Raw genomic sequence first — 26,622 nt, forward strand, 5'->3', positions numbered from 1 at the left:
TCACAATCTGACTGACCATCACCCTGCTGAGTGCAGTGTGTTGTACAATCACTGTGTGGTTAACTCTCAATTATTAACTGCAGTTTGCAGTATAGTCACACTGTGACTCACCCTTACCTTACTAAATGCAATGTGTTGTACAGTGATTAACTGCTGCTAAAAGGAGTGTGTGTGTACAGTCACCCTGTGATTAACTCTTACCCTCAGCGTCCCAGGTAGGAAGTGCTTTCCCTGGTCTCCACCCCCTCGGGCAGTGAGTAACATAACGGTGCTGTCTGTCCTCTTCCAGCTCAGCGGTTTCCCCGCGCCACGCCGGCCTCGCCTTCCACCCATAGCATCGCCACCTCCACCGACCGCACCCGCTTCCCGCGAGGGACCTCCAGCCGCAGCACCTTCCACGGGGGGCAGCTGCGTGAGCGGCGAGGGGGGGCGCAGAACGGCTCTCCCACCTCGCCCACCCATCCCGCCGACGCCACGCCGCTGCCCCAGAGCCGCAGCCGAGCCTCCTCCAACCTGTTCTCCAAGCTCACCTCCAAGCTGACCAGGAGGTAAGAGGGTGGAAGGTATTGGGGAGGGTCAAGCCCCTGGGACGACCGCCTCCACCTCTTTCACACCCCCCCCCCAAGTGAAAGGGGCAGAGCATTTAGGTAGGGGGAGGGAGCATGGGCTGGGGGAGTGGGCACCTTGAGGTCTTCACATCTCTGAGGGAGGGGGCCTGCCTCCCAATCTACCTCCACCTCCATGCAGGAGGAGGGTGGGCCCCCAGCCTACAGCAGGGAAGAGCCCAGCATTACCCAGAGAGAGTAGTGGGTGGGCAGAAGAAGGCAGGGATGGGGGCAGGTTTGTCAAAACCAAGACCGTGGTATAAAGATGGGTGGGGGTAGGGTTGGTGTCGAAATGGGTGCTCTAAGTTCGGGATAGAGTGAAGGGCTGTATGGTGTGTCACCCTGCCGTGTGCCTCTCCCTATGACCAGATTGGTCTGTTACTATCATAGCCCGAGTACCAGCGAAAAGCTTGTCTTGCAAACCGTTCATACAGATCAAATCATTACTCAGTGTACAGAGGCAGAGCAAGGTACAATAAGAGAGCGTGTTAATTACAGAGAAAGTGCAATCAGGTTGTCAGGTCATTGTCCTGGGAATGAGGAAGTGGTCTTATTGTGACATTCGAAACCAGGGGTTTCGAAGCTGTCCGGTACCAGGAGGTTCGATAGCTGTCCGGTCCCAGGAGGTTCGAAGCTGTCCAGGTACCAGGGGGGTTCGAAGCTGTCCGGTACCAGGGGGTTCGAAGCTGTCCCATACCAGGGGGTTCGAAGCTGTCCTGATACCAGGAGGTTCGAAGCTGTCCGGTACCAGGGGGGTTCGAAGCTGTCCGTACCAGGGGGTTCGAAGCTGTCCCGTACCAGGGGGTTCGAAGCTGTCCCGTACCAGGGGTTTCGAAGCTGTCCGGGTACCAGGGGGTTCGAAGCTGTCCATACCAGGGGGTTCGAAGCTGTCCGATACCAGGGGGGTTCGAAGCTGTCCCATACCAGGGGGTTCGAAGCTGTCCGATACAGGGGGGTTCGAAGCTGTCCCATACCAGGGGGTTCGAAGCTGTCCCATACCAGGGGGTTCGAAGCTGTCCGGTACCAGGGGGGTTCGAAGCTGTCCCGTACCAGGGGTTCGAAGCTGTCCGATACCAGGGGGTTCAAGCTGTCCCATACCAGGGGGTTCGAAGCTGTCCGGTACCAGGGGGGTTCGAAGCTGTCCGATACCAGGGGGGGTTCGAAGCTGTCCCGTACCAGGGGGTTCGAAGCTGTCCGATACCAGGGGGGTTCGAAGCTGTCCGATACCAGGGGGTTTCGAAGCTGTCCGATACCAGGGGGTTCGAAGCTGTCCGATACCAGGGGTTCGAAGCTGTCCCGTACCAGGGGGTTCGAAGCTGTCCGATACCAGGGGGTTCGAAGCTGTCCGATACCAGGGGGTTCGAAGCTGTCCGATACCAGGGGGGTTCGAAGCTGTCCGGTACCAGGGGGGTTCAAAGCTGTCCCATACCAGGGGGTTCGAAGCTGTCCGATACCAGGGGGTTTTGAAGCTGTCCGATACCAGGGGGGTTCGAAGCTGTCCGGTACCAGGGGGGTTCAAAGCTGTCCGGTACCAGGGGGTTCGAAGCTGTCCCATACCAGGGGGGTTCGAAGCTGTCCCATACCAGGGGGTTCAAAGCTGTCCATACCAGGGGGGTTCGAAGCTGTCCGTACCAGGGGGTTCGAAGCTGTCTGATACCAGGGGGGTTCGAAGCTGTCTGATACCAGGGGGGTTCGAAGCTGTCCCGTACCAGGGGGTTCGAAGCTGTCTGATACCAGGGGGGTTCGAAGCTGTCCCGTACCAGGGGGTTCGATGCTGTCTGATACCAGGGGGTTTGAAGGTGTTCCTGAGCCTCACAGTACATGCTTTCAGACTTTTGTATCTTCTCCCTGATGGAGGAAGTGAGAAGGGGGAACGACCGGTGTGGGTACGTTGCTGCTTTACCAAAGCAATGACAAGTACAGTACTGACAGAGTCCACAGACTGAAGGTTGGTCTCCGTGATGTGTTGATCATAGAGCGGACTCTCTGCAGTGAACCGTGTCAGAGGACGGAGGCTGAAGGAGAGGTCAGCGATATGGGCCTGGTTTTGGTCTTGCTGCATGACGAAAGTGGCAAAAAATGTTGGGTAGAACTTCAAGTTCTGGCATAACAGGGTTGGTGCAATATTGAAATAAAGGCATTGTAACACAAGGCAGTGGAAGAACTCTGCAGGCCCATTGTCCACTTTGCAGGTTGAGACCCTTCATCTGGACTGCAAGGAGAGAGGGAGGATCAGGGGGTAGGACGGTACAGGATTTCCTCCCCCCACTGTTCCCATCTGCCCCCCCACCTCCCTCATTTAGTTCCATGCTCCACCTTCCTCTCTTATCAGATTTCACCTCTCACTTCCCAGCCTGTGTCACTATTCCCACTCTCTCCTCCTCCACCGGCCTATCACCCTCCTCATCTGCATCCACCTGTCACCTCGAGAGCTTCTGTCTCTGTTCCCACACTCCCCTCTATCACCTGCCAGCCCCTGTCCCACTCCATCACCTCAGCACATCGTACCAGCCACCTCCCGTCTACTCTTTCAGTTCAGTCGAAGGTTTTCAACCTGAGTCTTCGACTCGACTGCTCCCTTCCCTCCGTAGGTGCTGCTTGACTCGTTGAGTTCCTCCGGCATTGTTCGGTGTTTCTCCAGATTCTGTCTGCCTCTCTAAGGCCAGAAAAAGTTGGAAACAGCATCTGTGGAGTGGGAAACACTCTGTGGAGTGTGTTTCAGGTCATAGACACTTTGCCACAACTGTTGTTCCCTTTCGTGCCTTCTGGCGCAACGGCAAATGGCAATTTTTGCCATTTCTGTAGCACTCGACTGTTTTTTTAACAAGGCCGAGTTGCCGTCTCGATACTCAACCCAGCACAGATGGAAAGCGTACGAGGAACCAGCCAGATTCGAACTTAGGACCCTCCGCCTGACGCCACTACACCATCGGCTGGTTTCCTCACGACTGCGAAAGAGAGAAAGCAGTTCTGACTGAGGGATCCCAGCCTAAAGCATGAGCTATGTCCCCTCCAATGATGCCGCTCAACATTTCTGGCAGCTTCTGTTTTTATTTCAGATTTCTAGCATCTGCAGCTTATTGCATTTAGTGTTGACTTGCAAGGAATCTCCAGCTGGGTGAGGGCAGAGTTGCTGGGGTTATCAGGTCGGTGGATTAAGGAGATCAGTGAAGGGGAAGTGATACAAGTAAACCAAAGGCATTTAGAGAGAGGCAGAACAGAGGAATTAATTGCCAAACACCAGAGGACGGGAGTAGAATTATAGGTGTTCTGAGGGGCAAGGTGGTAGGTGTCCGGAATGAGTCACCGGGGATAATTGTGGAACCAGGCCGCTTGGTGGAGTTTAAGAGCTGGAATTCAGAAGAATGAAAGGGGATCTTGTAGTAAGTATAAAATTATGCTGAGATAGAAGCAAGGAAGATGCTTCCACTGGTGAATGGAACTAGGTCTAGGGAAAATGGCCTCAAGATTCAAGGAACACACACAAGATGCCAGAGGAACTCAGCAGGCCAGCAGGCCACTATGGAGTCCTGATGAAGGGTTACAGCCCGAAACGTCGACTGTTCACTCTTTTCCGTAGACGCTGCCTGGCCTGCTGAGTTCCTCCAGCATCTTGTGTGTGTTGCTTTGGATTTTCAGCATCGGCAGATTTCCTCGTCAAGATTCAAGGGAGTAGATTTAGATGGGCGAGGAGGAAAAGCTGCTTTTCCCAGGGAGTAGTGAGTCTGTGGAATTTTCTGCTCGGGGAGGCAGTAGAGACCACCTCATTAAATATATTTCAGACACAGTTGGATAGGTTTTTGCTTAGCGGGTAGGTTATGCGGGAAGGTGGAGCTGAGTTCGGCCACATCAGCCATTGTCTTATTGAATGGAGGAGCAGGTTCACGGTCCAGATGGCTGAATATGGGGAGAAATGGAAGGATATGAATGATACACAGGAGGGAGATGTTTAGTATAAGTTGGCATCGAGCTGAGCAGGACATTCTATGCAGAGTGCAGTGATCAGGATTCCATTCACAAGGGACTCTGGACGGTGGAATGTGGAGCGACAGTCTGTCTGCTGGGGTTCCTTCGCCAGACGTTTGTGGATCCTAATGCTGTCTCTGTGACGGAACTTAGTGGGTTGAGCAGCCAGGGGGAGGGAAGTGTGGCCGTAACAGCAGATCTCTGAGAACGGAGGGCAGTGGAAGAGTGAGAGAGGGTGTCACAAAGTTCCCGTCCGACAGATGATGAGGACAAAGTTAGCACACAACGAGAAACTTCACGGTGTCGTAGACACCCAGGGATTGCAGATGCTAGAATCTGGAGCAACAGACAGTCCATTGGAGGATCTCAGTAGGTTGAGTTGCATTTATGGAGTGGAGATTATTAGTCTACAACCAGTCCTAATGCAGGGCTTCCACCCTACAAGTTCTTTCAACCTGCTGAGTTCCTCCAACAGATTGTGTGTTGCAAGGTCATCAGGCTCTGCTGAGTGAGAGGGAAGGTTGAGACCCTATTACAGGCAGGTGTCTCCTTAACACAGCTGCCTGGTTCTGGTACACACAGAGAAAGCAAAGTCCTTCATGCTGTAGAGTTCAGTGGAGTAGTGTTGGATATTGAGCTTTGGCTATGCTGTAAGAATGCGAAAAGTGGGGTCGCAGAACACTACAGCCCTTTGGCCCATCTAGTTCATGCCAAGATAGTATTCTGCCTCCTCCCATTGGCCTTGACATGGACCATAGCATGGACCCTTCCATCTATGTAGTTATCCAAACTTCTCAGAATTTGCAATCAAGCCTGGATCTACCACTTCCAGTGGCAGCTTGTTTCTCACTCTGTGAAGGAGTTGGCCCTCGGGTTCCCCTCAAATATTTCCTCTTTCACTTTTAACTTACGACCTCAAGTTTTAATCTCAGCCAACCTCGGTGGGAAAAGCCTGTTTACGTTACCCAAACCCTTCATAATTTTGTATCTCTCTTTAACAAATCACCCCTCATTGTCCTAGACTCCATGAAATAAACTACTAACCTGTTCAACTATAGCTCAGCTCCTCAAGTCCCGGCAACATCCTGGTAAACTTTCTCTGCACTCTTTCAAGCTTACTGATATCCCTCCTGTAGTAGGTGACCCAAACTGCACACAATACTCCAAATTTGGCCTCGACGATGTGTTATTCAACTTTAATGTCGCATCCCAACTCGATGCTCTGATTTATGATGACCGATGTGCCAAAAGCTGTCTTTATGACCTTATCCAAGATTGGTTTCCAAGGATGACCCCTTACCCTGAGACCATGCTGAACCCTTCCCCCTTGGCAGGAAACAGTCTGGAGAGTCTGTGAGATTATGAATTAGCTTTGCTTGGCTAGATGTCATGAGATGGAGGGAGCATTCCACACTGGAATTCAGGAAGGTATTCAGGAGCTGGAGAGAATATGGGATGCTGTCACAGATAGAAACAGAGCCATGCAGGGTGGAAACTGGCCCAGTCAGTCATTGAGCACCCACTGACACCAATCCTTCACAGAGGTGAGTAGATGAGGGGGTGGAGATAAGCAGTGAGAGCTACCACAAAGCACCATAGATCAGGTGGGCCAAATAGCCTGAATCTGTTTTGTGCACAGGACCAGATTCCTGCAGATAGAGTTAGTGAGATGGAAGTTTGGGAATGTGTTTACCCAGCTCAGGCCCTCTATAGTCACATTGGAAACCTCAACATGGATGATTTTCCTGAAATAAAACCCATTATAAGGGGTGGCCCCTGGATTTGGCATTTTGGGAACAGCTTCATTCCAATTGAACACCCTCAAGGCAAAGTTTAAATCAAGGAAGGAGTAGGATGCCTTGATAAATATGTGAGTAAAATTTCTGGGTCAGTGTAGAAGACTTAAAAGGTTCGATCATCAAGGAATCAATTTAGAATACAGGTTAGCAAGATTCAGTTTCAACACGGGAAGGTGGAGGTGGGAAGAGGCGGATATATCTGCACAAGATGGGTTGGCATTGACACAAAGGGCAGAAGGGCCTCACTTAGGGTCTTTGGGAAACAGAGGAGCAAAGAGCATTTCACTAACTCTGCAATGTGATCTGTTCCGGAGAGCAGTAACCATCTGGTTTTTGGTAAAGTCAGAGTCGCAACTAGTATGTGAAGTTTATTTACCTTTTCCTTTTTTTTTTGCTTAAGCTCTCGGTCTTGTTGCTTCAGCTTTTCCGATGCCTAATTCTGCTTCTTGTCTTTCCTTTCCTAGGGTCACTATTGACCCATCAAAACGTCAGGCTGCCAACAAACCTGTGCCAGGGAACTCCCTCCCGCAGGGACCCAAGACCGTTAGTAAGTCTTCTCATTCAACCTCGTGCTCAGCGGTAGACCTGACGGAGAGTGGTAGGGTTGTGTAGTCACATGGTCACCTTTGCCTTACCCGCCTTATCCTTTACCCTCTCCTGTAGGTGAGGCAGCAAAGAGACGGGGCATCTAGGGTGAGTTGGTCGGTGAGACCTTTGCAATAATGTCCTGGGTTTCAAATAGATGAACGCAAAGGTCTCTCCTCCTGAACCATCCTGATGGTGGAGTGAGTTGAGACAGTCCCAACTGCACCTGTTAGAGCTGGTTCTCCAGTGCAAAATGACTTCCCAAGTCACATAACCCAGCCCATCCCAACAGAATCTTTCCCCATCCCATCTCACCACAACCTATCCCAATCTGTGCAATGCTAACCACATCATTCCATTCCAGTCCAGAATTGTATGTCCAGACCATCTGATCTTGTTCTTCTTCATCGCATGCCAATCCTTCACATCCTGTCCTTATCCTATCCGTAATGCATTTTGTTCCAACCCTGTCAGAATCCCAATCCCAACCTATGTTGTTCCAACCTTGTCCCAAACCCAAACTACCCCCATTCCAATTTTGTCCCAAACCCAACCCACCCCATTCCAACCTTGTCCCAAACCCAACCCACCCCATTCCAACCTTGTCCCAAACCCATCTCACCCCATTCCAAACATGTCACAAACCCAACCCACCCCATTCCAACCTTGTCACAAACCCAACCCACCCCATTCCAATTTTGTCCCAAACCCAACACACCCCATTCCAACCTTGTCACAAACCCAACCCACCCCATTCCAACCTTGTCCCAAACCCAACCCATCCCATTCCAATTTTGTCCCAAACCCAACCCACCCCATTCCAACCTTGTCCCAAACCCAACCCACCCCATTCCCATTTTGTCCTAAATCCAACCCACCCCATTCCAAACTTGTCACAAACCCAACCCACCCCATTCCAATTTTGTCCCAAATCCAACCCACCCCATTCCAAGCTTGTCCCAAACCCAACCCACCCCATTCCAACCTTGTCACAAACCCAACCCACCCCATTCCAACCTTGTCACAAACCCAACCCACCCCATTCCAACCTTGTCCCAAACCCATCTCACCCCATTCCAACCTTGTCCCAAACCCATCTCACCCCATTCCAACCTTGTCCCAAACCCAACCCACCCCATTCCAACCTTGTCCCAAACCCAACCCACCCCATTCCGATCTTGTCCCAAACACATCTCACCCCATTCCAACCTTGTCCCAAACCCAATCCACCCCATTCCAATTTTGTCCCAAACCCAACCCACCCCATTCCAACCTTGTCCCAAACCCAACCCACCCCATTCCGATCTTGTCCCAAACCCATCTCACCCCATTCCAACCTTGTCCCAAACCCAATCCACCCCATTCCAATTTTGTCCCAAACCCAACCCATCCCATTCCAACCTTGTCCCAAACCCAACCCACCCCATTCCAACCTTGTCCCAAACCCATCTCACCCCATTCCAAACTTGTCACAAACCCAACCCACCCCATTCCAATCTTGTCCCAAACCCAACCCACCCCATTCCAACCTTGTCCCAAACCCAACCCACCCCATTCCAATCTTGTCCCAAACCCATCTCACCCCATTCCAACCTTGTCCCAAACCCAATCCACCCCATTCCAACCTTGTCCCAAACCCAACCCACCCCATTCCAACCTTGTCCCAAACCCAAACCACCCCATTCCAACCTTGTCCCAAACCCAACCCACCCCATTCCAACGTTGTCCCAAACCCAACCCACCCCATTCCAACCTTGTCCCAAACCCATCTCACCCCATTCCAACCTTGTCCCAAACCCAACCCACCCCATTCCAACCTTGTCCCAAACCCAACCCACCCTATTCCAACCTTGTCCCAAACCCAACCCACCCCATTCCAACCTTGTCCCAAACCCATCTCACCCCATTCCAAACTTGTCACAAACCCAACCCACCCCATTCCAACCTTGTCCCAAACCCATCTCACCCCATTCCAAACTTGTCACAAACCCAACCCACCCCATTCCAACCTTGTCCCAAACCCATCTCACCCCATTCCAAACTTGTCACAAACCCAACCCACCCCATTCCAATCTTGTCCCAACCCCAACCCACCCCATTCCAACCTTGTCACAAACCCAACCCACCCCATTCCAATTTTGTCCCAAACCCAACCCACCCCATTCCAACCTTGTCCCAATCCCAACCCACCCCATTCCAACCTTGTCCCAAACCCAACCCACCCCATTCCGATCTTGTCCCAAACCCAACCCACCCCATTCCGTCCTTGTCCCAAACCCAACCTACCCCATTCCGATCTTGTCCCAAACCCAACCCACCTCATTCTGATCTTGTCCCAAACCCAACCCACCCCATTCCAACCTTGTCCCAAACCCAACCCACCCCATTACAACCTTGTCCCAAACCCATCTCACCCCATTCCAACCTTGTCCCAAACCCAACCCACCCCATTCCAACCTTGTCCCAAACCCAACCCACCCCATTCCAACGTTGTCCCAAACCCAACCCACCTCATTCCAACCTTGTCCCAAACCCATCTCACCCCATTCCAACCTTGTCCCAAACCCATCTCACCCCATTCCAACCTTGTCCCAAACCCAACCCACCTCATTCCAACCTTGTCCCAAACCCAACCCACCCCATTCCAACCTTGTCCCAAACCCAACCCACCCCATTCCAACCTTGTCCCAAACCCATCTCACCCCATTCCAACCTTGTCCCAAACCCAACCCACCCCATTCCAACCTTGTCCCAAACCCATCTCACCCCATTCCAAACTTGTCACAAACCCAACCCACCCCATTCCAATCTTGTCCCAAACCCAACCCACCCCATTCCAACCTTGTCCCAAACCCAACCCACCCCATTCCAATCTTGTCCCAAACCCATCTCACCCCATTCCAACCTTGTCCCAAACCCAATCCACCCCATTCCAACCTTGTCCCAAACCCAACCCACCCCATTCCAACCTTGTCCCAAACCCAAACCACCCCATTCCAACCTTGTCCCAAACCCAACCCACCCCATTCCAACGTTGTCCCAAACCCAACCCACCCCATTCCAACCTTGTCCCAAACCCATCTCACCCCATTCCAACCTTGTCCCAAACCCAACCCACCCCATTCCAACCTTGTCCCAAACCCAACCCACCCTATTCCAACCTTGTCCCAAACCCAACCCACCCCATTCCAACCTTGTCCCAAACCCATCTCACCCCATTCCAAACTTGTCACAAACCCAACCCACCCCATTCCAACCTTGTCCCAAACCCATCTCACCCCATTCCAAACTTGTCACAAACCCAACCCACCCCATTCCAACCTTGTCCCAAACCCATCTCACCCCATTCCAAACTTGTCACAAACCCAACCCACCCCATTCCAATCTTGTCCCAACCCCAACCCACCCCATTCCAACCTTGTCACAAACCCAACCCACCCCATTCCAATTTTGTCCCAAACCCAACCCACCCCATTCCAACCTTGTCCCAATCCCAACCCACCCCATTCCAACCTTGTCCCAAACCCAACCCACCCCATTCCGATCTTGTCCCAAACCCAACCCACCCCATTCCGTCCTTGTCCCAAACCCAACCTACCCCATTCCGATCTTGTCCCAAACCCAACCCACCTCATTCTGATCTTGTCCCAAACCCAACCCACCCCATTCCAACCTTGTCCCAAACCCAACCCACCCCATTACAACCTTGTCCCAAACCCATCCCACCCCATTCCAACCTTGTCCCAAACCCAACCCACCCCATTCCAACCTTGTCCCAAACCCAACCCACCCCATTCCAACGTTGTCCCAAACCCAACCCACCTCATTCCAACCTTGTCCCAAACCCATCTCACCCCATTCCAACCTTGTCCCAAACCCATCTCACCCCATTCCAACCTTGTCCCAAACCCAACCCACCCCATTCCAACCTTGTCCCAAACCCAACCCACCCCATTCCAACCTTGTCCCAAACCCAACCCACCCCATTCCAACCTTGTCCCAAACCCATCTCACCCCATTCCAACCTTGTCCCAAACCCAACCCACCCCATTCCAACCTTGTCCCAAACCCAACCCACCCCATTCCGTCCTTGTCCCAAACCCAACCTACCCCATTCCAACCTTGTCCCAAACCCAACCCACCCCATTCCGATCTTGTCCCAAACCCAACCCACCCCATTCCAACCTTGACCCAAACCCAACCCACCCCATTCCAACCTTGTCCTAAACCCAACCCACCACATTCCAACCTTGTCCCAAACCCATCTCACCCCATTCCAACCTTGTCCCAAACCCATCTCACCCCATTCCAACCTTGTCCCAAACCCAACCCACCCCATTCCAACTTTGTCCCAAACCCAACCCACCCCATTCCAACCTTGTCCTAAACCCAACCCACCACATTCCAACCTTGTCCCAAACCCATCTCACCCCATTCCAACCTTGTCCCAAACCCATCTCACCTCATTCCAACCTTGTCCCAAACCCAACCCACCCCATTCCAACCTTGTCCCAAACCCAACCCACCCCATTCCAACCTTGTCCCAAACCCAACCCACCCCATTCCAATCTTGTCCCAAACCCAACCCACCCCATTCCCTTGTCACAAACCCAACCCACCCCATTCCAACCTTGTCCCAAACCCAATCCACCCCATTCCAACCTTGTCCCAAACCCATCTCACCCCATTCCAACCTTGTCCCAAACCCAACCCACCCCATTCCAATCTTGTCACAAACCCAACCCACCCCATTCCAATCTTGTCACAAACCCAACCCACCCCATTCCAACCTTGTCCCAAACCCAACCCACCCCATTCCAACCTTGTCCCAAACTCATCTCACTCCATTCCAACCTTGTCCCAAACCCAACCCACCCCATTCCAACCTTGTCCCAAACCCAACCCACCCCATTCCAACCTTGTCCCAAACCCAACCCACCCCATTCCAACCTTGTCCCAAACCCAACCCACCCCATTCCAACCTTGTCCAAACCCATCTCACCCCATTCCAACCTTGTCCCAAACCCAACCCACCCCATTCCAACCTTGTCCCAAACCCATCTCACCCCATTCCAACCTTGTCCCAAACCCAACCCAACCCATTCCAACCTTGTCCCAAACCCATCTCACCCCATTCCAACCTTGTCCCAAACCCAACCCACCCCATTCCAACCTTGTCCCAAACCCAACCCACCCCATTCCAACCTTGTCCCAAACCCATCTCACCCCATTCCAACCTTGTCCCAAACCCAACCCACCCCATTCCCACCTTGTCCCAAACCCAACCCACCCCATTCCAACCTTGTCCCAAACCCATCTCACCCCATTCCAAACTTGTCACAAACCCAACCCACCCCATTCCAATCTTGTCCCAAACCCATCTCACCCCATTCCAAACTTGTCACAAACCCAACCCACCCCATTCCAATCTTGTCCCAAACCCAACCCACCCCATTCCAACCTTGTCCCAAACCCAACCCACCCCATTCCAACCTTGTCCCAAACCCAACCCACCCCATTCCAACCTTGTCCCAAACCCAACCCACCCCATTCCAACCTTGTCCCAAACCCAACCCACCCCATTCCAACCTTGTCCCAAACCCAACCCACCCCATTCCAACCTTGTCCCAAACCCAACCCCTTTCACCCAACCTCACAACAGTTCAAACACCTACCCATCCAAATACAACTCATCTCATGCCATGCCAGTCCGTTCTACCTGCTTCCAGCTGATCCTGTCATGTCTCACCCCTTCCTCTCTGAATCATCCACCTTTTTCACAGAGCCTCCACATGGGTGGGGATCATCCACTTCAAGTTCTCTGACAAGCTAATTGATGGTTTCCTGGAGGCTGTGAAGAAAACCCCTGAGGATTGGCCACCCTCCTGGGGAGAAGAAGGCGTTAGCAGGGGTGGTAGAGCCCTGCAGGGTAGTTCTCTGGCCCCTGATTGATCAAGGCAGGATGGTGGCCTTCCTCCTTTCTTTGTCCACCCTACCCATGTACCTCTGTCTCTGTTCTGTCCTCCTTTCTGTCCTTCCTGGAACTGACAGAATCATCTGCTCCCAGTCTCAGTCTGCATCGTTGCATGATTAACGGAAGCTTCATCTGCTCACCTGTCAAATATGATCTCTTTGATAATGTGTGCTACAGTGTAGAAATGAGACCAGATAGAGAGAGCCAACTGAAGGGCCTAGATTGAGTGGAACTGCAGTGCATGTTCCCAATAGAGAGAGAGAGAGAGAGAGAGAGACAGTGAGTCTAGGACCAGAGGACACTGCCTCGGAATACAAGGACATCTCTTTAGAATAGATATGATGAGGAATTTCTTCAGCTTTCGAGATTTCATTGCCACATTCAGTCGTGGAGGCCAAGTCACTGAATATATTTAAAGCAGAGGCTGATAGGTTCCTGACTGGTAAGTGCATCAGAGGTTACGAGGAAGATGGGGCTGAGAGGGGTAATAAATCAGCCGTAATCAACAGAGGAGCAGACACAATGGGCTGAATGGTTGAATTCTGCCCTTATGGCAATCTACAGGGGTGGATCAACCTACCATTGGGATGTGGAAGAAAACGGGAGCACATGGGGGAGGTGTATGTAAACTCCGAATGGGAGCTAGACCCATCAACTCCAAATGGAACTCTATGACCCAGGAGATCTAATTCTATTCCCGTGGTTTAGGGGCTAAAGTAAGTCGCTCCTCTAGATGCCAGATGTTGCCGGACCCCCAGTGTACTGCGGAGCTACTCACTGGGGATGGTTGGACCCAGTAACAACGACATCCAGTATTCATGCAGAGAGGAGTTACAGGCTGTGCACTGGTAGACACTGGTATAAACACAGATACATAATACATACCCACCTACACAATCCCTCGGTATGTAATGTGCACACAGGGACTCAGTGGCGCTCTACGCAGGTAGGCATGTGAATGGGTGTCGAATGGACACACCCATGTGAGCACACACACACAGAGGCCAACAGCTGGTGTGTTTCAGAGACCCCGGCAGTGCACACCACCAGTGGTCAGACTGCAAGGGAGGCGAGCGGGTGATAGAGGGTCATTTGCATTTCAACCCCACCTCCCGCCACCTCAGAACATCACAACAGTTCAACAGAGAAAAATGGTGTGACTAGAAGTTTCTGTAACTTCGGATAATGCCCCTCCTGCCCTTCTTACCCCATCCCTGACATATTTAGTTGTTTTTTCTCTCTTTCTGCCCATCACTCTGCCTGTTCTCCATCTCCCTCTGGTGCTCCCCCCACCTTTCTTTCTCCTGAGGCCTCCCTTCTCCAGCTCTGTATCACTTTCGCCAATCAGCTTTCCAGCTCTTAGCTTCATCCCACCCCCTCCGGTCTTCTCCTATCATTTCGCATTTCCCCCTCCCCCCACTACTTTCAAATCAGATTCAGATTCAGTTTAATGTCATTTAGAAACCACGAATGCAATGCAGTTAAAAAATTAGACAACATTCCTCCAGAATGATATCACAAAAGCATATGACAAAACAGACTACACCAGAAAATCCACATAACGTTTGGGAATCCCCAATCCAGAGTCCGGAGAGGCTGCTGCGTATTAATATTGCGCTACCGTCTTAGCGCATTCCCCGGAAAGGAGCTCCAAATCCAAATCTCTTAGTATCTTTCCCTTCAGTTAATCCTGACGAAGGGTCTCGGCCCGAAACGTCGACAGTGCTTCTTCCTATAGATGCTGCCTGGCCTGCTGTGTTCTACCAGCATTTTGTGTGTGTTGTTTGATTACATTCCAACCCTGTCTCAACCCAACCCAATCCATTCCAACCCTGTCCCAACCCAACCCATTTCATTCAAACCCTATCCCATCCCAACCCAATCTGTTCCATTCTAACCCTGTCCCAACATCAACTCATTGCATTCCAACCCTGTCCCAACCCAACCCATTCCATTCCAACCCTGTCCCAACGCAACCCATTTCATTCAAACCCTATCCCATCCCAACCTAACCCATTCATTCCAACCGTGTTCCAATGCAGCCCATTCCACTCCAACCCTGTTGCAACCCCAACCCATTTCATTCAAACCCTATCCCATCCCAACCCATCCCATTCCATTCAATGGGATACGTTCATTCAACGTGCCGAGTTAGTCAAATAGCCTTCACAGCCACAGAATGTTTGCTCACAGTTGTAACCTTCGAGACACAGCAGCCAGTTTGTACATGGTAGTGGTTAAATTGGGAGTCAGTTTGTGGAGCTCTGTACCATTGATCTATTAACATGATTTAAAATCCCCCATGGAAACTGGGGAGTTTAAATTCATTAAACTAAGTCAAAGTTGAGTTTATTGTCACCTGCACAAAAACAAGTGTGCACCAGTGTAAATGCAAAACTTCCTTGCAATAGAGTCACAGGCACAGAACATCATATAAGCAGCTTTCACAAGAAAACAGAAATTAAACAGTTTTTACAGGAGATATTTTAGAAGTTAGCTTTGTCACATGCACATCAAAACACTGAAACATACAGTGAAATGTGTCTTAGCGTTGAGGGGTTGCTGGGGGAAGCCTGTGAGTGGCACCATGACTCCCGCACCAACATTGCATGTCCAAAGCTTGCTAACACTAACTTGTAAGTTTTTGGAACGTGGGAAGAAACCCACGAAGCCACGGGAAGAATGCACTAAATCCTTACAAAGAGTGGCAGGAATTGAACCTGATCTTACAGCTGTGAAGCACTTACACTGAATGCTTCACTACCACGGGGTCAAAAAGAAATCAATTCTAGTGCAAAGTGGGCACTGTGCTGCTAAACTGAGGTAATTAGGGTTGTGCCAGTTGGTTCAGAATCCAAATGGTTGAAGGGAAATAACTGTTCCTGAAGCTGGTGATGTGGGACCTCAGGCTTCTGTACCTCCTGTCCAATGGTAGCTTTGAGAAGATAACATGGCCCAAGCGGTGGGGATCTATGATGATGGATGTTGCCAGCAGAGACACGATGGTGGGGTGGGTGCCCGTGATGGAACCAAGTCCACAGTCAGAAATCAGCAATTGGAGGAAGGAAGGAAAGACAGCAGCAGGTTCTAGGGAACATCCTTGGCTGTGTGGCTATTGACTATGTGGTCAACTCGTAACGATGGCAACAGCTTGGTGGCCTTGATAATTGCTTTCTTATTGCCACGTATACCAAAGATAGAGTGAAAAATCTTTTGTTTGCAAGTCACCCAGATAGATCGGTCTTACAGTAAGTTATTACAGAGAGAAAGGCAGAGAATGCAGAGTAAAGTGTTACAGAGAAAGTCATTGACCGACGGTCCGAGCATGTGCTGGGAGGCAGCCAGCAAGTGCCGCCGGGTTTGTGTCGCCAGCATAGCCTGCCCCAGACACTAGTCCGAAATCGCAATAGGGTCAGGGCCATGACAACAAGCTTGCCCTTGCCTTTCCAAGGTCAGCTGTTGGGCCTTGGGTGGGATCGATCTACTCACCCTTAAGCAGGCGTCAGCCGCCTGGCTTTGATTTGTCCACGCCTTACCTCTCGACCCCGACTCTCCCACCTCCACCCACCAGTCTGTTGTGGGCTAAGGCCAAAAGTCCTCAAACATCCTGGAACTCGAACCATACAGACCATTCTACGGAGTTTCCTGCTAGCTGTTGCCTAAGGTTGGTGTCAGTGGATTACCATGCCCTCTCCCCCCCCCCCCCACCTTACACAGAGTCACTCCAGGATATGCCATTGAAAGCTTAGGCCGGGGAGTTAAGGAGAAAATACCTTATGTGGAGGTTGGGAAGAGTGTGAAGCCGACAGGCAAGAGGATAGGGTGGAGGGAAATATTAGGGATGAGCTTGAGGTAGAGAGGGGTGGGTGATGTTTGGGGATGGAGCAGGGTGGATGGTGAGTGGTGATGGGAGAGATGGACTGGGGGCTGGGAGGAGGAAGCTAGTGTGAGACAGCTGAACCAGTTAAGATTCACAGAGAGCCTTTGAACCAAGGCTCCTCTGGTTCTGAACTTCCTTTTGTTCCGAGTTTCTCTGCTTCTCGGTGGCCGTCTGTTAATTCTACTTCGGGTGGCGAATAATTTCCGAAATCTTTTCTTTTTTCCGTTGAGGGTCGCAGACGAACCTGAGAGAAGCTGGAGATCTGAGGTCACAAGGTAAGCTTCTTGCGGGGTTCCCTTCCATCAGTCAACCCAGTTGAGAGATCCTGCAAGACTGTAGAATGAATGAAGTGCCAGCTTTATCACCCCAGCTCGTCCTAAAACACCTCGTGGTATTTGAGGATCTCCCAGAGCATCATTGCTGACTTACTTGAACCAGTAGCAGTAGAACAAGGGCTGAAGTGAAGAATTGGGTATCTGCTTGATCATGCGTTGAGAGGTGACTAGTGGAGATGATGGTGAAAGAGTTGCCACATATGCATCAAAACATCCAGTGACGTGTTTTATTTTCATCAATGACCAACACAGTCTGCAAGCGTCACCATACTTCCAACCCCTAATTGAACCCAACCCAACCAAACCCTTGTCTTTGCAACATACAAGGAAACAGTTGCACCTTAGACACATCAAGCAGTCACGTGAGGAGAAGGGGGTCAGAGAGAGCTGGAGAAAGAGCGTGAGTGACAGAAGGCAAAATGCTGAGACTTTGATGAAGCCGCCCCGGGAAAAGGTGAGGCCCACTTGCGGGAAATCACAAACACAAGAGACTCTGCGGATGCTGGAAGTTCAGAGTAACACACACAAATGCTGTAGGAACGCAGCAGGTCAGGCAGCATCTATGGAGAGTCGACGTTTCAGGCTGAGGCCCTTTATCGGTTGGTTATCTATTCCTCTCCATAGTTGCTGCCTGACCTGCTGAGATTTTCTCACATTATGTGTGTGGCCCTTGTGTGGGAAAGTGTTAGGGCTAAACCGGACACAGTCAACTCCCGCTGGGATGGATCAGCCCGCTTTGGAACCAACTTCCATTGAGGAGAGTGCTGTACTTCCTCAGGCTCTGGGGAGAGGACATGAGGTCAAAGTGCAGAGTTTTGACTGACAGACAGACAAACATACTTTATTGATCCCGAGGGAAACTGGGTTTCGTTACAGTCGCACCAACCAAGAATAGTGTAGAAATATAGCAATATAAAACCATAAATAATTAAATAATAATAAGTAAATTATTCCAAGTGGAAATAAGTCCAGGACCAGCCTTTTGGCTCAGGGTGTCTGACACTCCGAGGGAGGAGTTGTAAAGTTTGATGGCCACAGGCAGGAATGACTTCCTATGATGCTGAGTGTTGCATCTCGGTGGAATGAGTCTCTGGCTGAATGTACTCCTATGCCTAACCAGTACATGATGGAATGGATGGGAGACATTGTCCAAGATGGTATGCAACTTGGACAGCATCCTCTTTTCAGACACCATCGTCAAAGAGTCTAGTTCCACCCCCACAACATCACTGGCCTTACGAATGAGTTTGTTGATTCTGTTGGTGTCTGCTACCCTCAGCCTGCTGCCCCAGCACACAACAGCAAACATGATAGCACTGGCCACCACAGACTCGTAGAACATCCTCAGCATCATCCGACAGATGTTAAAGGACCTCAGTCACCTCAGGAAATAGAGACGACTCTGACCGTTCTTGTAGACAGCCTCAGTGTTCTTTGACCAGTCCAGTTTATTGTCCATTCGTATCCCCAGGTATTTGTAATCCTCCACCATGTCCACACTGACCCCTTGGATGGAAACAAGGGTCACCGGTGCCTTAGCCGGAGACGACCCCTCACTGTACTCGATGCCCACCAGCCATGCCTCAGATTTCAGGCAAGAGAAGGGTGAACCGAGCTAGTCCGTGGAAGCTCCTTCAGGATATCTCCTTGGCGTCCATCACATACGGATGAAGAGCAGATGCTGTCTGGTGTTTATCAGAAAAGACGTAGTGTCCTATTTGTTTCGATAACTAAGCTTGAGGCGAAAAGTAAAGGGTCTCACTCGGCCTTCGTGAAAAACGTCATAGGCTGTGTTTCTGTGTTCCATCCCAGCACACTGGAGTCCCGTTGGGATGGGCCAGCACACCTGGGATAGTGCCGCATTCCCTCAGTCCCTGGGGACGGGATGTGGGGTCTGACGGTGCAGAGTTCCTGTGGGCCACAAGCCTCCCCACCCCTCCCCCAGCCATGTCTCACTGGACATCCCTGCTCCTGTGATGTGGAGAATAAGAGCCAGTGAGATAGGGGGCCATTAAGTCCTTCCTTCCTGTTCTCCCTCTTAGCAAGATAATTTCCCTGATCTCACCACTAATCCTTGCTTGGCCTGAGGCAAAAGATCTAAAGGAGCCCCCTGAGATGTCTCCCATGGGTGCCAGAAGATCTGGGTGTGTCTGACCTGCTGTTTTATTCCAACACAATTATCTCTATCCAGAACACATTCAAGCACTGTGGCGTCCACCACGGGCTGCTTCCCCAGGGACACCCAGGCACAGATGTAACCTCGGAAGAGGGGCAGGCAATCTGCTTGGGCAGAACGCTGCCTGGGACCCGTGAACGGCTGTCTTGGCATTGGCCAAAGGCAAACTACCGGGACATCCCCTGACTGATCCGTGCCTTGCACCGGCTGACCGGAGATCAGCATTGAAGAGGAACAGTTTCCCTTCAGACACGCTGACGGAGGCTTCAACTGTGTGACAGGACAGTGTCTCTCTGTCCAACCCGTGCTGTCCCTGTCCTGGGAGTGAGTGATGGGACAGTGTAGAGGGAGCTTCACTCTGTATCTAACCCGTGCTGTCCCTGTCCTGGGAGTGTGTGATGGGACAGTGTAGAGGGAGCTTCACTCTGTATCTAACCCGTGCTGTCCCTGTCCTGGGAGTATGTGATGGGACAGTGTAGAGGGAGCTTCACTCTGTATCTAACCCGTGCTGTCCCTGTCCTGGGAGTGTGTGATGGGACAGTGTAGAGGGAGCTTCACTCTGTATCTAACCCGTGCTGTCCCTGTCCTGGGAGTATGTGATGGGACAGTGTAGGGGGAGCTTCACTCTGTATCTAACCCGTGCTGTCCCTGTCCTGGGAGTGTGTGATGGGACAGTGTAGAGGGAGCTTCACTCTGTATCTAACCCGTGCTGTCCCTGCCCTGGGAGTGTGTGATGGGACAGTGTAGAGGGTGCTTCACTCTGTATCTAACCCGTACTGTCCCTGTCCTTTTTTTTTATTACAAAATCCTTTATTACAAATTTCGGTGCTATACAATATATACAAAACAGTGGCAAACACAATTACTGCACTACAAATAGACAATAGACATTACACCAGAATGTTGCCATCCCTATCTACGATGGCATTTACACCCCGCGGAGCCCAACGGTCTCGAAACTCCTCCAAGGCCGTTGTGGACTGCGTGTGTTCCTTTTCAATAGTTACCCGGGCACGAACATACCCCCTAAACATTACCAGGCAGTCTGCCCGGGGAGATCCTCCCGCCACCCGTTTCCAAGACCCACGGATGGCCGATTTCGCCAGCCCCAGGAGCAAGTTGACTAGGACATCCTCATCCCTCCATGCCCCCTTCCTTACTGGATGACCATATATAAACAGGGTGGGACTAAAATGCAGCCAGAAGGCGAGAAGCAGCCCACGCAAATATGCAAAAAGAGGCTGCAGCCTCACACACTCCATGTACATGTGGTACACGGTCTCCTCCAGCCCGCAGAAGTGGCATGTGGGTGGGAAGTCCATGTACAAACTGAAAAACTTATTGCAGGGCACTGCCCTATGCAGTACCCTCCAGCCGAGATCCCCCAGGTGCATGGGAAGAACCCCGGCGTAAAGGGACTTCCAGTGGGGACCCTCCTCACCTCTGGGTGAAGAGTGTGTGATGGGACAGTGTAGAGGGAGCTTCACTCTGTATCTGACCCGTGCTGTCCCTGTCCTGGGGGTTTGTGATGGGACAGTGTAGAGGGAGCTTCACTCTGTATCTAACCCGTGCTGTCCCTGTCCTGGGGGTTTGTGATGGGACAGTGTAGAGGGAGCTTCACTCTGTATCTAACCCGTGCTGTCCCTGTCCTGGGAGTGTGTGATGGGACAGTGTAGAGGGAGCTTCACTCTGTATCTAACCCGTACTGTCCCTGTCCTTTTTTTTTATTACAAAATCCTTTATTACAAATTTCGGTGCTATACAATATATACAAAACAGTGATAAACACAATTACTGCACTACAAATAGACAATAGACATTACACCAGAATGTTGCCATCCCTATCCACGATGGCATTTACACCCCGCGGAGCCCAACGGTCTCGAAACTCCTCCAAGGCCGTTGTGGACTGCGTGTGTTCCTTTTCAATAGTTACCCGGGCACGAACATACCCCCTAAACATTACCAGGCAGTCTGCCCGGGGAGATCCTCCCGCCACCCGTTTCCAAGACCCACGGATGGCCGATTTCGCCAGCCCCAGGAGCAAGTTGACTAGGACATCCTCATCCCTCCATGCCCCCTTCCTTACTGGATGACCATATATAAACAGGGTGGGACTAAAATGCAGCCAGAAGGCGAGAAGCAGCCCACGCAAATATGCAAAAAGAGGCTGCAGCCTCACACACTCCATGTACATGTGGTACACGGTCTCCTCCAGCCCGCAGAAGTGGCATGTGGGTGGGAAGTCCATGTACAAACTGAAAAACTTATTGCAGGGCACTGCCCTATGCAGTACCCTCCAGCCGAGATCCCCCAGGTGCATGGGAAGAACCCCGGCATAAAGGGACTTCCAGTGGGGACCCTCCTCACCTCTGGGTGGAGAGTGTGTGATGGGACAGTGTAGAGGGAGCTTCACTCTGTATCTGACCCGTGCTGTCCCTGTCCTGGGAGTGTGTGATGGGACAGTGTAGAGGGAGCTTCACTCTGTATCTAACCCGTGCTGTCCCTGTCCTGGGAGTGAGTGATGGGACAGTGTAGGGGGAGCTTCACTCTGTATCTAACCCGTGCTGTCCCTGTCCTGGGAGTGTGTGATGGGACAGTGTAGAGGGAGCTTCACTCTGTATCTAACCCGTGCTCTGGGAGTGTCTGATGGGACAGTGTAGAAAGAGTATACCTGATCTGCCCTATGCTGTTCCTGGGAATGTGTGCAAGTTTGTGATGAGAAACTAATTGTCTGCTCTCTCTGTTTCAGTTGCAATGTACCTTGGGATAAAAAAGAGGCAAAGCCCAGGTCGATCAGACTTACATGGAATATAAAAATCACCAGCTCGCGGGACCCTAGCGAGATGATTGGTCTGATCTGTAAAGTCCTGGAGGCAAATGGCTGCCCATTCCAGCAGCAGGAACCCTTCCTCTTGTCCTGTGCCCATGGCCGTGAGAACACCGAGCACTTTGTCCAGTGGGAGATCGAGGTCTGTCGTCTGCCCAACCTCTCCGTCAATGGCGTGCGCTTTAAGAGGACCTCTGGGACCTTCCTGTCGTTCAGGAACATAGTGACTAAAATTACCAGTGAATTGAAGCTCTAGACACACAAAGACTCCTTGCCCACATCATTTCCTTCCACCTTCCATTTTGGATCTTCACGCATACCTGCGCAGCCACCCGTCTCGAGACTGCAAACGTTGGGTTTCCTCCTCCATCTTGATGGGACGTTCTGTTTCCTACTGTCTAGGCTGAGCTCCCATCTCAGAGGATTTGGCCACTTACTTCAGCCCCGATTAAGTCTAGTTCCTGCCGTGGGGTTGGACGGGTTGACTCCATCTGACTAATCTTCAGCTGGGTGGGGAGGGGTGGGAGGTGGCAGGAATGGTGAATAGGCTCCACGGCCCATTGCAGTGCAGTCTGGGGAGGGTATGTGTTGTAGGGTACAACACTGAGAGCATCTCAGCCTGGTCCTTAACCCCGCCCCCCTCCCCCCCCCCCCCCCACGTGTGCCCTCCACCCCCAATCAGAAAGGAGGGCCATGCCGGAGAGAAGCCAGGGGTCACAGACAATCTCGGAAGACGCATTTACGTTGAAAACGCAGAGAATCTGGACTTCAGTGTGTGGGAGCCCGCAGTATGTCTGTGGGCTCTGGGTCTTGAAACAGGGTCCTGAGGACAAATCCAAAGGTTTGTAGATGAGTCTCTGCATTTCTTTTCCAATATCCCTCTCCCACTTCCGCCCTCACTACATACAATGCCTCACCCTCTGGCTCTCCCCACAAGCCCCTCCCTTCCTCTCCCATAATGTCCTCCCCTCTCTCACTCCCCTCGCTCTCTTTCCCACCAAGCTCCCTCTCTCTCCCTCCCTTGCCCCCTCTTCCCTTCTTGTGCCCTCTCTCAAACCTTCCCCTCATTCCCGCCCAATCCAGTGTACCTGATTTTAAGGGAATTTCTCAAAGCAGTAGCGCTGAGTGATTAATGGAATCACTCCGTGCCTTGATATTGACATGGTGAACGTCTCACCCCTTCCCCTCTCACACTTGGGCTCCTTGCTGGGTTGGGCAGTCCCACGATACAGGTTCACCCTGTTGTCATCAGGCTGTCATCTTCAAATACTCTCAACTGAAGTATCAAGTGTAACTCACCTGATCACTTACTCTTCAGAACCAGCCACGTGGAGACCTGCAGACTGGGGAATGGGGCCTAAACTCTGGCCCACAGGGTGATCTCAGCCCAGGAGGCTCTTGTGTTTAGAGGGAAGATTATGGGAAATCAGGAACAATCCCTTGCTAACCTGTTCCTCCTACTTCAGGACTTGTTGGGAAAGAGCCCATTGTATGTATGTGTGTAAGCCTGTGTGTGAATGTAATATTTGTGTGTGAAGGAATCAAACTTGCTGGTGTCCCTCTTCAATCTAAGAGTCAGCTCGGCCTTTCAACTTGTACTAGATTCAACAGGTGGATGTCAGCTGGGAGATGTTGACCTCTCCCAATTTGGCATAGTGTGATGGGACAGTGTAGAGAGAGCTTCACTCTGTATCTAACCCGTACTGTCCCTGTCCTGAGAGTGTGTGATGGGACAGTGTAGAGGGAGCTTCACTCTGTATCTAACCCGTGCTGTCCCTGTCCTGGGAGTGTGAGATGGGACAGTGTAGAGGGAGCTTCACTCTGTATCTAACCCGTGCTGTCCCTGTCCTGGGAGTGTGTGATGAGACAGTGTAGAGGGAGCATCACTCTGTATCTAACCCGTACTGTCCCTGTCCTGGGAGTGTGTGATGAGACAGTGTAGAGGGAGCTTCACTCTGTATCTAACCCGTGCTGTCCCTGTCCTGGGAGTGTGTGATGGGACAGTGTAGAGGGAGCTTCACTCTGTATCTAAGCCATACTGTCCCTGTCCTGGGAGTGTGTGATGGGACAGTGTGGAGGGAGCTTCACTCTGTATCTAACCCGTGTTGTCCCTGTCCTGGGGATGTGTGATGGGACAGTGTAGAGGGAGCTTCACTCTGTATCTAACCCGTGCTGTCCCTGTCCTGGGAGTGTGTGATGAGACAGTGTAGAGGGAGCTTCACTCTGTATCTAACCCGTACTGTCCCTGTCCTGGGAGTGTGTGATGAGACAGTGTAGAGGGAGCTTCACTCTGTATCTAAGCCATACTGTCCCTGTCCTGGGAGTGTGTGATGAGACAGTGTAGAGGGAGCTTCACTCTGTATCTAAGCCATACTGTCCCTGTCCTGGGAGTGTGTGACAGTGTAAAGAGAGTATCTATCCCACGTTGTCTCTGACCTGGGCAGGGATACTGATACAGAAGGTACATCTGTTCACATTGCCAGCTTTAATGAGGACACAGTTTCCCAAGCCAGGGTCCACAGCGGGTCTGGCTTTTGGTGTGATACATCACTGGGTAACTTGCGGCGGGCCCGGTGTCTGCCCGCACATCAGGTGTTCAGTTGCGAGGGCATCTTAGTGAGGGACCAGCAGCTGGTCCGTGGTTCTACACCCAGGGTCAGAATGGTCACCCCTCCAGAGGTTAGGGACAAGCCTATTGGATCCCTGTGTGGTTACTGTGGGCTGGCATGGAGTGCACTGGTTGGCCCAGGAAGTTTCGCTGGTGGACCATGTCCATCTCACACTTGAACCAGGTCAGGGCAAGATCTGGCTGGGCACATTCATGGCCCCGGGGCATTGCCTGTCTCTCTTCCCTCTCTTATCTCCTCTGAAGCCTCACCCGCCCCACGACAACCCCTGCAGACATCCAGGAGAATGGAGCAATGGTCTGGCCATCGCTTTTTGAACTGTTGCTTGTGTGGGGACTGTTCCTTTAAGAGATTGCTTGTGTGACCAGGGTTTGCTGAGAGGAGAGTGTGCGTAGAAAACCCCCCTCCCCAGCATCCCTTTCTATAACCGGCCCACAGTCAATACTGTAAACTATTCAGCGACAGTGGACTGCACTGAAGCTGCAATCCACACCAGGAGGGGTCACGAGGTGCAGAAAATTTTCCCCCTTCCCTTGCACCCACTCAGTCCACCAGGAAGCCCTCTAGAGGTAATCAACTCACTTCAGAAAGGAAGGGGTGGTGCTAGACTGAGATCCTCTCCCTCTCTCAAACATTAAAAGTATTTAAACACTTGAAGCACAAACGTGGCTTGTGATACAACCTCATTTCACTCACATGGTGTAAATTCCTTCCGTTTGCCCTTGGCTGCCGTTGACTGTAAATTCGTCAAAGGGATCAAGTTTGGAGGAATTGGAGCTAGTTCGCTCTCTTGTGCCAAGACTCCTCCAGAAAGTGGTAGTTTGGGGGCAGGTGCAGTGGGATGGTTCTCCAGCTCCCCGGCACCGATCCCGAACACTCGACCTTCCAGCATGGAACCACTGGCATCCCTGCGGTTTCTGATCCCATTTTTTCCAGGATTTCTCCCAGGTTTAGGCCACAGCCGTGTCCTGAATATCAGTTGCTGGGAGCATTATAGAATGCCTGGAGATATGTTAAACCTCAGTGGGGTATTTTATCATTTTTAATCATTGTGTTTCAAAGACCATCACAGTGACTCCAACCATCTCAGGCGAGAGGGTCTCCCTGTATCGGACCCTCCCAAGCATCCGTCACCCACTCTTAAGTGTGAGCCTCAACCTAGTTCAGAGAATGTGAATCTGAAATCCGAAGAGGATATTGAACTCTATTTAAAACGAAAACCTGTATAAAAGAACCACAGAACTTGCTCGTAACTATTATTCTGTAGAAAACACTGGTTGATTTTCCAGAGGTTTTAAAAGTGCTAAGTTATTAGAAGTCCATCCCTCTAGATATTGAATTAAGTTGTATATATATATAAAGATTACTTGAAATTAATTTCTGTCTTGGTTTATAATTCTCCTTGGCATTGCTTGACCTAAATGTTAGAGGATGTGTTGGACCTTTGCGATATTATCTTGTGGCTGTTTTCCATTGTGGATTCGGAAATGTTCCCTGTTCCGTAAGATCAGGAGACGTAGAAACAGAATTAGGCCATTCGTTCTGTTGAGTCTGTTTTACCATTCCATCATGGCTGATTCTCCTGCCTTCTCCCCGTAACATTTGACACGCTGACTATCCAGCAACCTACCAACCTCCACTTAAAATATACCTAATGACCTGGCCCCCACAGCCGTTTTTGGCAATGAATTCCACAGATTCACTGCACTCTGGCTAAATAAATTTTTCCTTATCTCTGTTCTAGAGTGACGTCCTAGTCTCTGAGGCTGCGCCCTCTGGCCCAGTATAAGAAACCTGCTCTCCACGTCCTTCTCTAAGCCCTTCAATATTCGACAAATTTCAAAG

General features: G+C 51.2%; 1 protein-coding gene across 1 annotated transcript; it reads left to right on the forward strand.

Moving 5' to 3' along the window:
• Nucleotides 1-289: 289 nt before the first annotated feature.
• On the forward strand, nucleotides 290-26,150 carry LOC132389210 (MAP/microtubule affinity-regulating kinase 3-like; the record flags this gene model as incomplete). The annotated part of the gene is made up of 3 exons (XM_059961673.1): nucleotides 290-548; nucleotides 17,040-17,084; nucleotides 22,073-26,150. Coding segments are annotated over 3 exons (638 nt in total), but the record flags the coding sequence as incomplete, so codon positions are not given.
• Between the last annotated feature and the right edge of the window lie 472 nt (nucleotides 26,151-26,622).

This window comes from Hypanus sabinus, unplaced genomic scaffold (assembly GCF_030144855.1).
Source record: "Hypanus sabinus isolate sHypSab1 unplaced genomic scaffold, sHypSab1.hap1 scaffold_502, whole genome shotgun sequence".
NCBI lineage: Eukaryota > Metazoa > Chordata > Chondrichthyes > Myliobatiformes > Dasyatidae > Hypanus > Hypanus sabinus.